Genomic DNA, 16,964 nt, shown 5'->3' with positions numbered 1-16,964 from the left:
AGAGCGCAGTGAGACCAGGGGCAGGGATAAGAGAGCAGTTACAGAGAGTGAGAGCGCAGTGAGACCAGGGGCAGGGATAAGAGAGCAGTTACAGAGAGTGAGAGCGCAGTGAGACCAGGGGCAGGGATAAGAGAGCAGTTACAGAGAGTGAGAGCACAGTGAGACCAGGGGCAGGGATAAGAGAGCAGTTACAGAGAGTGAGAGCCCAGTAAGACCAGGGGCAGGGATAAGAGAGCAGTTACAGAGAGTGAGAGCGCAGTGAGACCAGGGGCAGGGATAAGAGAGCAGTTACAGTGAGTGAGCACACAGTGAGACCAGGGGCAAGGATAAGAGAGCAGTTACAGAGAGTGAGAGCACAGTGAGACCAGGGGCAGGGATAAGAGAGCAGTTACAGAGAGTGAGAGCACATTGAGACCAGGGGCAGGGACAAGAGAGCAGTTACAGAGAGTGAGACCACAGTGAGACCAGGGGCAGGGATAAGAGAGCAGTTACGGAGAGTGAGAGCACAGTGAGACCAGGGGCAGGGATAAGAGAGCAGTTACAGAGAGTGAGACCACAGTGAGACCAGGGGCAGGGATAAGAGAGCAGTTATAGATCGCGAGACTACAGTGAGACCAGGGGCAGGGAGAAGAGAGCAGTTGCAGAGAGTGAGAGCACAGTGAGACCAGCAGCAGGGATAAGAGAGCAGCGACAGAGAGTGACAGCGCAGTGAGACCAGGGGCAGGGATAAGAGAGCAGTTACAGAGAGTGAGAGCACAGTGAGACCAGGGGCAGGGATAAGAGAGCAGTTGCAGAGAGCGAGAGCACAATGAGACCAGGGGCAGGGATAAGAGAGCAGTTACAGAGATTGAGATCACAGTGAGACCAGGGGCAGGGATAAGAGAGCAGTTACAGAGAGTGAGAGCACAGTGAGACCAGGGGCAGGGATAAGAGAGCAGTTACAGAGAGCGAGAGCACAGTGAGACCAGGGGCAGGGATAAGAGAGCAGTTACAGAGAGTGAGAGCACAGTGAGACCAGGGGCAGAGATAAGAGAGCAGTTGCAGAGAGTGAGAACACAGTGAGACCAGGGGCAGGGATAAGAGAGCAGTTGCAGAGAGTGAGAACACAGTGAGACCAGGGGCAGGGATAAGAGAGCAGTTACAGAGAGTGAGAGCACAGTGAGACCAGGGGCAGGGATAAGAGAGCAGTTGCAGAGAGTGAGAGCACAGTGAGACCAGGGGCAGGGATAAGAGAGCTGTTGCAGAGAGTGAGAGCACAGTGAGACCAGGGGCAGGGATAAGAGAGCAGTTACAGAGAGTGAGAGCGCAGTGAGACCAGGGGCAGGGATAAGAGAGCTGTTACAGAGAGTGAGAGCGCAGTGAGACCAGGGGCAGGGATAAGAGAGCAGCTACAGAGAGTGAGAGCGCAGTGAGACCAGGGGCAGGGATAAGAGAGCAGTTATAGTTAGCGAGACTGCAGTGAGACCAGGGGCAGGGATAAGAGAGCAGTTGCAGAGAGTGTGCACACAGTGAGACCAGGGGCAGGGATAAGAGAGCAGTTGCAGAGAGCGAGAGCACTGTGAGACCAGGGGCAGGGATAATAGAGCAGTTACAGAGAGTGAGAGCACAGTGAGACCAGGGGCAGGGATAAGAGAGCAGTTACAGAGAGTGAGAGCGCAGTGAGACCAGGGGCAGGGATAAGAGAGCAGTTACAGAGAGTGAGAGCGCAGTGAGACCAGGGGCAGGGATAAGAGAGCAGTTACAGAGAGTGAGAGCGCAGTGAGACCAGGGGCAGGGATAAGAGAGCAGTTACAGAGAGTGAGAGCACAGTGAGACCAGGGGCAGGGATAAGAGAGCAGTTACAGAGAGTGAGAGCACAGTAAGACCAGGGGCAGGGATAAGAGAGCAGTTACAGAGAGTGAGAGCGCAGTGAGACCAGGGGCAGGGATAAGAGAGCAGTTACAGTGAGTGAGCACACAGTGAGACCAGGGGCAAGGATAAGAGAGCAGTTACAGAGAGTGAGAGCACAGTGAGACCAGGGGCAGGGATAAGAGAGCAGTTACAGAGAGTGAGAGCACATTGAGACCAGGGGCAGGGACAAGAGAGCAGTTACAGAGAGTGAGACCACAGTGAGACCAGGGGCAGGGATAAGAGAGCAGTTACGGAGAGTGAGAGCACAGTGAGACCAGGGGCAGGGATAAGAGAGCAGTTACAGAGAGTGAGACCACAGTGAGACCAGGGGCAGGGATAAGAGAGCTGTTATAGATCGCGAGACTACAGTGAGACCAGGGGCAGGGAGAAGAGAGCAGTTGCAGAGAGTGAGAGCACAGTGAGACCAGCAGCAGGGATAAGAGAGCAGCGACAGAGAGTGACAGCGCAGTGAGACCAGGGGCAGGGATAAGAGAGCAGTTACAGAGAGTGAGAGCACAGTGAGACCAGGGACAGGGATAAGAGAGCAGTTGCAGAGAGCGAGAGCACAATGAGACCAGGGGCAGGGATAAGAGAGCAGTTACAGAGTGTGAGATCACAGTGAGACCAGGGGCAGGGATAAGAGAGCAGTTACAGAGAGTGAGAGCACAGTGAGACCAGGGGCAGGGATAAGAGAGCAGTTACAGAGAGCGAGAGCACAGTGAGACCAGGGGCAGGGATAAGAGAGCAGTTACAGAGAGTGAGAGCACAGTGAGACCAGGGGCAGAGATAAGAGAGCAGTTGCAGAGAGTGAGAGCACAGTGAGACCAGGGGCAGGGATAAGAGAGCAGTTACAGAGAGTGAGAGCACAGTGAGACCAGGGGCAGGGATAAGAGAGCAGTTGCAGAGAGTGAGAGCACAGTGAGACCAGGGGCAGGGATAAGAGAGCAGTTACAGAGAGTGAGCACACAGTGAGACCAGGGGCAGGGATAAGAGAGCAGTTGCAGAGAGTGAGAGCACAGTGAGACCAGGGGCAGGGATAAGAGAGCAGTTACAGAGAGTGAGAACACAGTGAGACCAGGGGCAGGGATAAGAGAGCAGTTACAGAGAGTGAGAGCACAGTGAGACCAGGGGCAGGGATAAGAGAGCAGTTGCAGAGAGTGAGAGCACAGTCAAACCAGGGGCAGGGGTAAGAGAGCAGTTACAGAGAGTGAGAGCACAGTGAGACCAGGGGCAGGGATAAGAGAGCAGTTACAGAGAGTGAGAGCGCAGTGAGACCAGGGGCAGGGATAAGAGAGCAGTTGCAGAGAGTGAAAGCACAGTGAGACCAGGGGCAGGGATAAGAGAGCAGTTGCAGAGAGTGAGAACACAGTGAGACCAGGGGCAGGGATAAGAGAGCAGTTACAGAGAGTGAGAGCACAGTGAGACCAGGGGCAGGGATAAGAGAGCAGTTGCAGAGATTGAGAGCACAGTGAGACCAGGGGCAGGGATAAGAGAGCAGTTGCAGAGAGTGAGAGCACAGTGAGACCAGGGGCAGGGATAAGAGAGCAGTTACAGAGAGTGAGAACACAGTGAGACCAGGGGCAGGGATAAGAGAGCAGTTACAGAGAGCGAGAGCACAGTGAGACCAGGGGCAGGGATAAGAGAGCAGTTACAGAGAGTGAGAACACAGTGAGACCAGGGGCAGGGATAAGAGAGCAGTTACAGAGAGTGAGAACACAGTGAGACCAGGGGCAGGGATAAGAGAGCAGTTACAGAGAGTGAGAGCACAGTGAGACCAGGGGCAGGGATAAGAGAGCAGTTGCAGAGAGTGAGAGCACAGTGAGACCAGGGGCAGGGATAAGAGAGCAGTTGCAGAGAGTGAGAGCACAGTGAGACCAGGGGCAGGGATAAGAGAGCAGTTACAGAGAGTGAGAGCACAGTGAGACCAGGGGCAGGGATAAGAGAGCAGTTACAGAGAGTGAGCACACCGTGAGACCAGGGGCAAGGATAAGAGAGCAGTTACAGAGAGTGAGCACACAGTGAGACCAGGGGCAGGGATATGAAAGTAGTTGCAGAGAGTGAGAGCACAGTGAGACCAGGGGCAGGGACAAGAGAGCAGTTACAGAGAGTGAGAGCGCAGTGAGACCAGGGGCAGGGATAAGAGAGCTGTTACAGAGAGTGAGAGTGCAGTGAGACCAGGGGCAGGGATAAGAGAGCTGTTACAGAGATTGAGAGCGCAGTGAGACCAGGGGCAGGGATAAGAGAGCAGCTACAGAGAGTGAGAGCGCAGTGAGACCAGGGGCAGGGATAAGAGAGCAGTTATAGATAGCTAGACTACAGTGAGACCAGGGGCAGGGATAAGAGAGCAGTTGCAGAGAGCGAGAGCACTGTGAGACCAGGGGCAGGGATAAGAGAGCAGTTACAGAGAGTGAGAGCACAGTGAGACCAGGGGCAGGGATAAGAGAGCAGTTACAGAGAGTGAGAACACAGTGAGACCAGGGGCAAGGATAAGAGAGCAGTTACAGAGAGTGAGAGCGCAGTGAGACCAGGGGCAGGGATAAGAGAGCAGTTACAGAGAGTGAGAGCGCAGTGAGACCAGGGGCAGGGATAAGAGAGCAGTTACAGAGAGTGAGAGTGCAGTGAGACCAGGGGCAGGGATAAGAGAGCAGTTACAGAGAGTGAGAGCACAGTGAGACCAGGGGCAGGGATAAGAGAGCAGTTACAGAGAGTGAGAGCACAGTAAGACCAGGGGCAGGGATAAGAGAGCAGTTACAGAGAGTGAGAGCGCAGTGAGACCAGGGGCAGGGATAAGAGAGCAGTTACAGAGAGTGAGCACACAGTGAGACCAGGGGCAAGGATAAGAGAGCAGTTACAGAGAGTGAGAGCACAGTGAGACCAGGGGCAGGGATAAGAGAGCAGTTACAGAGAGTGAGAGCACAGTGAGACCAGGGGCAGGGATAAGAGAGCAGTTACAGAGAGTGAGACCACAGTGAGACCAGGGGCAGGGATAAGAGAGCAGTTACGGAGAGTGAGAGCACAGTGAGACCAGGGGCAGGGATAAGAGAGCAGTTACAGAGAGTGAGACCACAGTGAGACCAGGGGCAGGGATAAGACAGCAGTTATAGATAGCGAGACTACAGTGAGACCAGGGGCAGGGAGAAGAGAGCAGTTGCAGAGAGTGAGAGCACAGTGAGACCAGCAGCAGGGATAAGAGAGCAGCGACAGAGAGTGACAGCGCAGTGAGACCAGGGGCAGGGATAAGAGAGCAGTTACAGAGAGTGAGAGCACAGTGAGACCAGGGGCAGGGATAAGAGAGCAGTTGCAGAGAGCGAGAGCACAATGAGACCAGGGGCAGGGATAAGAGAGCAGTTACAGAGAGTGAGATCACAGTGAGACCATGGGCAGGGATAAGAGAGCAGTTACAGAGAGCGAGAGCACAGTGAGACCAGGGGCAGGGATAAGAGAGCAGTTGCAGAGAGTGAGAGCACAGTGAGACCAGGGGCAGGGATAAGAGAGCAGTTACAGAGAGCGAGAGCACAGTGAGACCAGGGGCAGGGATAAGAGAGCAGTTACAGAGAGTGAGAGCACAGTGAGACCAGGGGCCGGGATAAGAGAGCAGTTGCAGAGAGTGAGAGCACAGTGAGACCAGGGGCAGCGATAAGAGAGCAGTTACAGAGAGTGAGAGCACAGTGAGACCAGGGGCAGGGATAAGAGAGCAGTTGCAGAGAGTGAGAGCACAGTGAGACCAGGGGCAGGGATAAGAGAGCAGTTGCAGAGAGTGAGAGCACAGTGAGACCAGGGGCAGGGATAAGAGAGCAGTTACAGAGAGTGAGAACTCAGTGAGACCAGGGGCAGGGATAAGAGAGCAGTTACAGAGAGTGAGAGCACAGTGAGACCAGGGGCAGTGATAAGAGAGCAGTTGCAGAGAGTGAGAGCACAGTCAAACCAGGGGCAGGGATAAGAGAGCAGTTACAGAGAGTGAGAGCACAGTGAGACCAGGGGCAGGGATAAGAGAGCAGTTACAGAGAGTGAGAGCGCAGTGAGATTAGGGGCAGGGATAAGAGAGCAATTACAGGGAGCAAGTGTACAGTGAGACCTTTGACAGTGTTCCGCGTGCTTCTATATTCTTAAGTTTTTTTTATGAGGACTCGTATTTTAGAGCTGGATGTTGTTTTTTTGGGGAAAATGGAATATACTCCACTGATGGGTTTTTACCAGGGTCACTGAGAGGTCTGACTTTGCAAACAAACAGTTATTGGAAGGCACCTGCTTTCAAATAATTATCCAGCAAGGATTGTTTTTGACTTGGGGAAGATGTTTATGGAGAAGTGACAGGTAAAGATCTATGGAGGTCAGGAGGCTTATCGCTTATGTCATTTTTTATGATTTTGCTTTGGACAGTGATTTGGGATATGGACAATGGTTTGAAAAAAACAGTTGGAAAAAACTTGCCAAGAAGAACAAACCTCCCCAACTCAATCTTTTCCTGCAGTTTGAAAAAGCCTGCCAGTTTTCCATCTCTCGAGAAGGTGAGACGCAAGTGCAGGACGCTGACTGGAGCTGTTGCCACATTTCTGCTGTAAGGCCTGTCTGAAACCTCTGTTGCTGCATTCCCTGGAAATCCTACCCAAACTGATCTTCAACATCGCCTGAAAATAACTGTTCCAGGAATATCCCAGTGACCATTGTCGATAGGCATTTAGGATGCCAAATCTTTCATGGGATGTGGGCGTCGCTGGCTAGGCCAGCATTTATTGCCCATCCCTAATTGCCCTTGAGAAGATGGTGGTGAGCTGCCTTCTTGAACCAGTCCATGTGGGGTAGGTACACCCACAGTGCTGTTAGGAAGGGAGTTCCAGGATTTTGACCCAGTGACAGCGATATAGTTCCAAGTCAGGATGGTGTGTGACTTGGAGGGGAACTTGCAGGTGCTGGTGTTCCCATGTATTTGCTGCTCTTGTCCTTCGAGGTGGTAGAGGTGGCGGGTTTGGAAGGTGCTGTCGAAGGAGTCTCGGTGCATTGCTGCAGTACATGATGAACCTGATTGAATCTTTTGAAGAGGTGACTGAAGAAGTGGTCAGGGGAATGTCAATGGATGTTGTTTATATGGACTTCCAGAAAGCATTTGATAAAATCCCTCATAAGAGACTTTTGGTTAAAGTTAAAGCTCATGGAACTGAAGACAAATTATTAACCTGGTTTGGAAATTGGCTGAGCAGCTGGGGACAGAGAGTAGGGATAATTGGCAGGATGTGACTAGTGGTGTCCCACATGGATCTGTGTTGGGGGCTCAACTACTCTCCATATTTATTAACAACTTAGATTATGGGATGGAAAGCAATACATCCAAAATTTGCTGATGATGCAAAGATAGGCTGCATTGTAAGCAGTGTAGATGGAAACATAAAATTAAATAACGATATTGATAGAATAAAAGAATGGGCAAAGCTGTGGCAAATGGATTTCAATGTAGCCAAATATGAAGTTATCCACTTGGAAGCTAAAAAGAATAGAACAGGGTACTTTCTAAATGATGAAAAGCTAGAACCAGTGGAGGTCCCAAGAGACTTAGGATCCAGGTACACAGAACATTGAAATGTCATGAACAGGTACAGAAAACAATCAAAAAGACTAATGGAATGCTGGCCTTTATATATCGAGGACGTGAATACAAGGGGGTAAAAGTCATGCTTCAGTTTTACAAAACCCTGGTTCGACCACACCTGGAGTTACTGTGAGCAGTTCTGGGCACCACACCTTAGGAAGGAGATATTGGCCTTGGAGAGAGTGTAGATTTATCAGAATGAATCCTGGATTCCAAGGGAGAGATTAAAACAAACTAGGATTATATTCCCTGGTTGACAAGGTTAAGGGATGATTTGATCCAAGTTTTCAAGATATTAAGGGAACAGATAGGGTAGATGGAGAGAAACTGTTTCCACTGGTTGGGAGGGTCTGGGACTCGGAGGCAGAGTCTAAAAATTAGAGCCAGACCTTTCAGGAGTGAAATTAGGAAACACTTCCATACACAAAGGGTTGTCGAAGTTTGGAACTCTTCCACAAACAGCAATTGATGCTGGATCAAGTGTTCATTTTAAATCTGAGATTGATGAGTTTTTGTTATACAAAGTTATTAAGGGATATTGGGGTAGACAGGGGATAGAAGTCAGAAGGAGTTAGAAGGCAGAGCAGGCTTAAGGAACGGCCTGGCCGAATCCTCTTGCTATGTTCCTATGCTGAAGACTCTCATTCCAGCACTGGTTTTTCCTGAGCCAGCAGCACCATCGGACTCGGGAGAACCAGCCTGAAACATCACATAAATAGCATCACAATCACTGCCCTCATGACCCCTGACACCTGAATCCCAATCTGAGGCCCCAACCCTCCCCCTGACTTTGACCACTGCACTCCTCCAATCTTCCTCCGGACCCTCGATCCTCTCCCCTGCCCCCGGTCCCCGAAAATGCTCTGTCCATGTCCCAGACAGTCTCTCTCTGACCCATCTTCCAGCATTCCTGACCTCTGGGCCACTGCACTGAGGACACAAGTTTAAGGTGATTGGCAAAAGAACCAAAGGTGTCAGGAGGAAACTTGTTTTCATGCAGTGAGTTGTTGTGATCTGGAACGCGCAGACTGAAAGGGCAGTGGAAGAAGATTCAAGAATAACTTTCAGCCCTTTTCCAGCCCAAAAGGTCATTCTTCCCTCTTGGTGAGGATTCTGCTCAGTAACTAGCAAGGATGCTCTGTGTATGTTTGATGGAATCTTTGTGATTTTAGATGGTGATGAAGAGCTCGACCTTCCCAAGATTCACTGCTTCAGCAGTTTCACAGCTAATTCTCGGGATGACAGGATCACCTGCAAACTCACTGAGCCGGTCACGGACAGCGAGAGCCTCAAAATAACTTTCAGGCAAGGAATGGCAGCACTTCCCGCTCTGGGTCAAAAGATTGTGGGTTCAAGACTAACTCCAGACACTTCAGCACAAACCCCAGGCTCACATTCCCAGCACAGTTCTGAGGGAGTGCCGTACTGTCGGAGGGTCAGTACTGAGGGAGTGCTGCACTGTCGGAGGGTCAGTACTGAGGGAGTGCTGCACTGTCAGTGGGTCAGTACTGAGGGAGTGCTGCACTGTCGGAGGGTCAGTACTGAGGGAGTGCTGCACTGTCGGAGGGTCAGTACTGAGGGAGTGCTGCACTGTCGGAGGGTCAGTACTGAGGGAGTGCTGCACTGTCAGTGGGTCAGTACTGAGGGAGTGCTGCACTGTCGGAGGGTCAGTACTGAGGGAGTGCTGCACTGTCCGAGGGTCAGTACTGAGGGAGTGCTGCACTGTCGGAGGGTCAGTACTGAGGGAGTGCTGCACTGTCGGAGGGTCAGTACTGAGGGAGTGCTGCACTGTCGGAGGGTCAGTACTGAGGGAGTGCTGCACTGTCGGAGGGTCAGTACTGAGGGAGTGCTGCACTGTCGGAGGGTCAGTACTGAGGGAGTGCTGCACTGTCGGAGGGTCAGTACTGAGGGAGTGCTGCACTGTCGGAGGGTCAGTACTGAGGGAGTGCTGCACTGTCGGTCAGTACTGAGGGAGTGCTGCACTGTCAGAGGGTCAGTACTGAGGGAGTGCTGCACTATCGGAGGGTCACTACTGAGGGAGTGCTGCACTGTTGGAGGGTCAGTACTGAGGGAGTGCTGCACTGTCGGAGGGTCAGTACTGAGGGAGTGCTGCACTGTTGGAGGGTCAGTACTGAGGGAGTGCTGCACTGTCGGAGGGTCAGTACTGAGGGAGTGCTGCACTGTCAGAGGGTCAGTACTGAGGGAGTGCTGCACTGTCGGAGGGTCAGTACTGAGGGAGTGCTGCACTGTCGGAGGGTCAGTACTGAGGGAGTGCTGCACTGTCGGAGGGTCAGTACTGAGGGAGTGCTGCACTGTCGGAGGGTCAGTACTGAGGGAGTGCTGCACTGTCGGAGGGTCAGTACTGAGGGAGTGCTGCACTGTCGGAGGGTCAGTACTGAGGGAGTGCTGCACTGTCGGAGGGTCAGTACTGAGGGAGTGCTGCACTGTCGGAGGGTCAGTACTGAGGGAGTGCTGCACTGTTGGTGTGTCAGAGCTGGATCTGGTTTCATTGGGATCAAGATGAAGGGGATGAATGATTTCCTCCTGTTCCTGTGTGTTGGATGGATACTATCAATTCCAGCCCACTGCGCTGCTATTGCTCACCCCATCTTCCCATTTCCTGTTGTACTTTGTAATTGTTGCACACAAGATGTGCTGTTCTGAGGAACATGTCCACCGTGAGGAGTCAGTCTGGGATTTACACTTTACACTGATGTCCCTGATATATGGGTGGCACAGTGGCGCAGTGGTTAGCACCGCAGCCTCACAGCTCCAGGGACCCGGGTTTGATTCTGGGTACTGCCTGTGCGGAGTTTTCAAGTTCTGTGTCTGCGTGGGTTTTCGCCGGGTGCTCCGGTTTCCTCCCACATCCAAAGACTTGCAGGGGATAGGTAAATTGGCCGTTGTAAATTGCTCCTAGTGTAGGTAGGTGGTAGGGAATATGGGATTGCTGTAGGATTAGTATAAATGGGTGGTTGTTGGTTGGCACAGACTCGGTGGGCCGAAGGGCCTGTTTCAGTGCTGTATCTCTAAAATAAAAATAAAAATTGCAGCATTCCCCCAGCACAATGTCTGTCAGAATGAGTTCATTTCACCTCTATCCACAGAGGGGTGGGTACAGGGTGAGCACAGGGCACCCTCAGGCAGTCTGACTGACAGGTTTAACACCTTTCCAGTTCCTCTGAGCACATGTGGCTGGGGAGTTCCTGTTGGAAAACTCACTGGTGCCAGGCCAAGTGGAATCAAGAAATGGCATCAAAGCTAAAGTCCCAGCAGAGAAAGGATAACTCACCAAGAAGGAGCCAGCAAATGTCTCAGTGGTATTGCAGGGTACAGTGTGACTGCTGCTGTCCAGTATCATGGGGGGGGGGGGGGGGTTGGGGAAGGAAAGGCAACACAGAGTCTTGCTCCTGATGGCCATCGGCTGAGTGTACACGTCCACCGAGAGTGGGCCAGAACAGTCTGTCACTCAACGGCTTCTCAAAGTCCCATCACTGATTGAAAGGTGCCATCTAGGCTCTTGCACAAGTTGTCCATTCCCAGCCTTCACATTTCTAGCGACAGTGTAATGATGATAGACATTGGGTCAGTAACTTGCCAAAGGATCAACGTGCAGAAAGTTTGAGGCTGTACCCTGGGAGCAGACAGAGAGAGAGAGACGTCACTAAAGAACTGCTGCAGCTCAATGATTCCGAATCTAGTGAGAGAGGTGAGAGGAAGACACTGGGAAACTAAATTTGGAGCCTTGCACCAGTGAATACTGAGAGGCGACACTCTGCTCATTTCAACAATAACTCTGTTTGTTTGCAGAGAGGAGGAGGTGACCATGAGCTGTGAGATTAAACCGAGGCAGAGTCAGAGCTGTAGTGTCGGAACATCAAAATTCGCCCTGTTTAATCATTGTTGTATCCATGTGAGCAGAGCAGGATCCCGGGAAATGGGCCCGTGTGACCTGAAAAAGAAGATCATTCATATGGGTAAGATATCAGAGAATGTAGTCGGCAAGGGCAGAGGAGAGGGCCAACTGGCATGTAAACACATACACACTGAGACACACACACAGTCACTGAGACACACACACAGTCACTGCCTGTGAGACACACACACTGAGACACACACACAGTCACTGCCTGTGAGAGACACACACTGAGACACACACACACTGAGACACACACACAGTCACTGAGACACACACACAGTCACTGACTGTGAGACACACATACTGAGACACACACACACTGAGACACACACACAGTCACTGACTGTGAGACACACACACTGAGACATACACACACTGAGACACACACACACACTGACTGAGACACACACACTGACACACACACACAGTCACTGAGACACACACACACACTGACACACACACACTGAGACACACACACAGTCACTGAGACACACACGCACACTGAGACACACACACACACACACTGAGACACACACACACACTGAGACACACACACAGTCACTGAGACACACACTGACACACACACACTGAGACACACACACACACTGAGACACACACTGAGACACACACACACACTGCGACACACACACACACACACACACTGAGACACACACACACACACTAAGACACATACAAACACACACACACACTGAGACACACACACACTGAGATACACACACACACATACAAACTGAAAGACATTCAGACACACACACACACTGAGACACATACAAACACACACACACATTGAGACACATACAGACACACACACACACAACCTGAGACACACACACACACTGACTGAGACACACACACACACTGACTGAGACACACACACACACACATACTGACTGAGACACACACACACACACACACACACACACATACACATACAGACACACACACACACACACATACAGACACACACTGACTGAGACACACACACACACACAAACACACTGACTGAGACACACACATACAGACACACACACATAGACACACACACACATTGACTGAGAACACACACACACACACACACACACACACTGACTGAGACACAAACACACATACTGACTGAGACACACACACACATACTGACTGAGACACACACATACAGACACACACACATACAGACACACACTGACTGAGACACACATACACACACAAACACACTGAGACACACACATACACACACACACATACAGACACACACACACAGACACACACACACACACTGACCGAGACACACACATACAGACGTACACACACACACTGACTGAGACACACACACTGACTGAGGCAAACACACACACACACACTGAGACACACACACACATACAGACACGCACACATACAGACACCCACACATACAGACACCCACACACACACACACACAGATACACACACACATTGACTGAGAACACACACACACACACTGACTGAGACACACACACACATACAGACACGCACACACACACACACACACACATACAGACACCCACACACACACACACAGAGATACACACACACGTTGACTGAGACACACACAGACACTGACTGAGACACACACTGACTGAGACACACACACATACACACAGCGACTGAGACACACACACATTGATTGAGACACACACACATACACACACACACACATGCAGACAGACACACACACTGACTGAGACAAACACACTCACACACACACTGACTGAGACAAACACACACACACACACTGACTGAGACACACACACACATACAGACACACACACACACACACATACAGACACACACATACACACACACAGATACACACACATTGACTGAGAACACACACACACACACACACACACACACACTGACTGAGACACACACACACATACAGACACACACACACACACATTGACTGAGAACACACACATACACACACACATACTGACTGAGACACACACACACACACTGACTGAGAAGACACACACACAGATACACACACAGATACACACACACGTTGACTGAGACACACACACTGACTGAGACACACACACACACACAGACACAAACAAACTGACAGACAGACACACACACACACTGACTGAGAACACACACACAGATACACACACACGTTGACTGAGACACACACACTGACTGAAACACACACACACATACAGACACAAACAAACTGACAGACAGACACACACACACTGACTGAGAACACACACACACAGATACACACACAGGTTGACTGAGACACACACACTGACTGAGACACACACACACACACACACACAGATACACACACAGACACTGGCTGAGACACACATTGACTGAGACACACACACATTGACTGAGACACACACTGACTGAGACACATACACACACACACACACACTGACTGAGACACACACACATTGACTGAGACACACGCTGACAGAGACACACACACACATACAGACACAAACAAACTGACAGACAGACACACACACACAATGACTGAGACACACACACATACTGACTGAGACACACTCATACAGACACACATACAGACACACACACACCGAGAAACACACACACCGACTGAGACACACACTCATACAGACACACACACACACACACACACACACACACACACACACACACTGACTGAGACACATACACACATACTGACTGAGACACACACATACAGACACACACAGACATACACACTGACTGAGACACACACATACAGACACACACACATAGACACACACACACAGATGCACACACACATTGACTGAGAACACACACACACACACACTGACTGAGACACAAACACACATACTGACTGAGACACACACACACATACTGACTGAGACACACACATACAGACACACACACATACAGACACACACTGACTGAGACACACATACACACACAAACACACTGAGACACACACATACACACACACACATACAGACACACACACACAGACACACACACACACAATGACCGAGACACACACATACAGACGTACACACACACACTGACTGAGACACACACACTGACTGAGACAAACACACACACACACACTGAGACACACACACACATACAGACACCCACACATACAGACACCCACACATACAGACACCCACACACACACACAGATACACACACACATTGACTGAGAACACACACACACACACTGACTGAGACACACACACACATACAGACACGCACACACACACACACACACATACAGACACCCACACTCACACACACACACACACAGAGATACACACACGTTGACTGAGACACACACACACACTGACTGAGACACACACTGACTGAGACACACACACATACACACAGCAACTGAGACACACACACATTGATTGAGACACACACACACACACACACACACACACACACACATGCAGACAGACACACACACTGACTGAGACAAACACACTCACACACACACTGACTGAGACAAACACACACACACACACTGACTGAGACACACACACACATACAGACACACACACACACACACACACATACAGACACACACACACACACATACAGACACACACACATACAGACACACAGACATACACACACACACAGATACACACACACATTGACTGAGAACACACACATACACACACACATACTGACTGAGACACACACACACATACACTGACTGAGACACACACACACATACTGACTGAAACACACACAGACAGACGTATACACACACACACTGACTGAGACACACACACACATACAGACACGCACACACACTCACACACACACATACAGACACACACACACACAGATACACACACACATTGACTGAGAACACACACACACACATACACACACAGATACACACACACGTTGACTGAGACACACACAGACACTGACAGAGACACATACTGACTGAGACACACACATACAGACAGACACACACACTGACTGAGACTCACACACACAGAGACAAACACACACACACACACACACTGACTGAGACACACACACTGACTGAGACACACACACACATACAGACAGACACACACACACACACACACATTGACTGAGAACACACACATACACACACACATACTGACTGAGACACACACACACACACTGACTGAGAACACACACACACAAATACACACACAGATACACACACACGTTGACTGAGACACACACACTGACTGAGACACACACACACACACACACAAACAAACTGACAGACAGACACACACACACACTGACTGAGAACACACACACACAAACACACACAGATACACACACACGTTGACTGAGACACACACACTGACTGAAACACACACACACATACAGACACAAACAAACTGACAGACAGACACACACACACACTGACTGAAAACACACACACACAGATACACACACACGTTGACTGAGACACACACACTGACTGAGACACACACAGATACACACACAGACACTGGCTGAGACACACATTGACTGAGACACACACACATTGACTGAGACACTCACTGACTGAGACACACACACACAAACTGACTGAGACACACTCATACAGACACACATAGAGACACACACACACATACAGACACACACACACACACATACAGACACACACACATACACACACACACACACAGATACACACACACATTGACTGAGAACACACACATACACACACACATACTGACTGAGACACACACACACACACTGACTGAGACACACACACACATACTGACTGAAACACACACAGACAGACGTATACACACACACACTGACTGAGACACACACACACATACAGACACGCACACACACTCACACACACACACATACAGACACCCACACACACACACACACACACAGATACACACACACATTGACTGAGAACACACACACACACATACACACACAAACACACACAGATATACACACACATTGACTGAGACACACACAGACACTGACAGAGACACACACTGACTGAGACACACATACATACACACAGCGACTGAGACACACACACATTGACTGAGACACACACTGACTGAGACACACACACGTACACACATACAGACAGACACACACACTGACTGAGACTCACACACTGACTGAGACACACACACACATACAGACACACACACACACACACACACATTGACTGAGAACACACACACACACTGACTGAGAACACACACACACAGATACACGCACAGATACACACACGTTGACTGAGACACACACACTGACTGAGACACACACACACACTGACTGAGAACACACACACACACACAAACACACACAGATACACACACACGTTGACTGAGACACACACACTGACTGAAACACACACACACATACAGACACAAACAAACTGACAGACAGACACACACACACACTGACTGAGAACACACACACACAGATACACACACACGTTGACTGAGACACACACACTGACTGAGACACACACACACACACACACAGATACACACACAGACACTGGCTGAGACACAC

At 50.2% G+C, this 16,964-nt stretch overlaps 1 protein-coding gene across 1 annotated transcript in view; it reads left to right on the top strand.

The window, feature by feature from the left end:
* The window catches only part of il7r (interleukin 7 receptor), a 141,214-nt gene that overhangs the window by 58,128 nt on the left and 66,122 nt on the right, over positions 1–16,964 (top strand). Inside the window, exons 2-3 of the mRNA XM_068029093.1 lie at positions 8,647–8,779; positions 11,285–11,451. Coding sequence (XP_067885194.1) covers positions 8,647–8,779; positions 11,285–11,451 — 300 coding nt within the window. The remainder of the gene's footprint in view (positions 1–8,646; positions 8,780–11,284; positions 11,452–16,964) is intronic.

Source organism: Heterodontus francisci, chromosome 4 (genome assembly GCF_036365525.1).
Source record: "Heterodontus francisci isolate sHetFra1 chromosome 4, sHetFra1.hap1, whole genome shotgun sequence".
Taxonomy (NCBI): Eukaryota; Metazoa; Chordata; class Chondrichthyes; order Heterodontiformes; family Heterodontidae; genus Heterodontus; species Heterodontus francisci.
The sequence above is the reverse complement of the archived record's forward strand: the minus strand, read 5'-3'. Positions and strand labels throughout refer to the sequence as shown.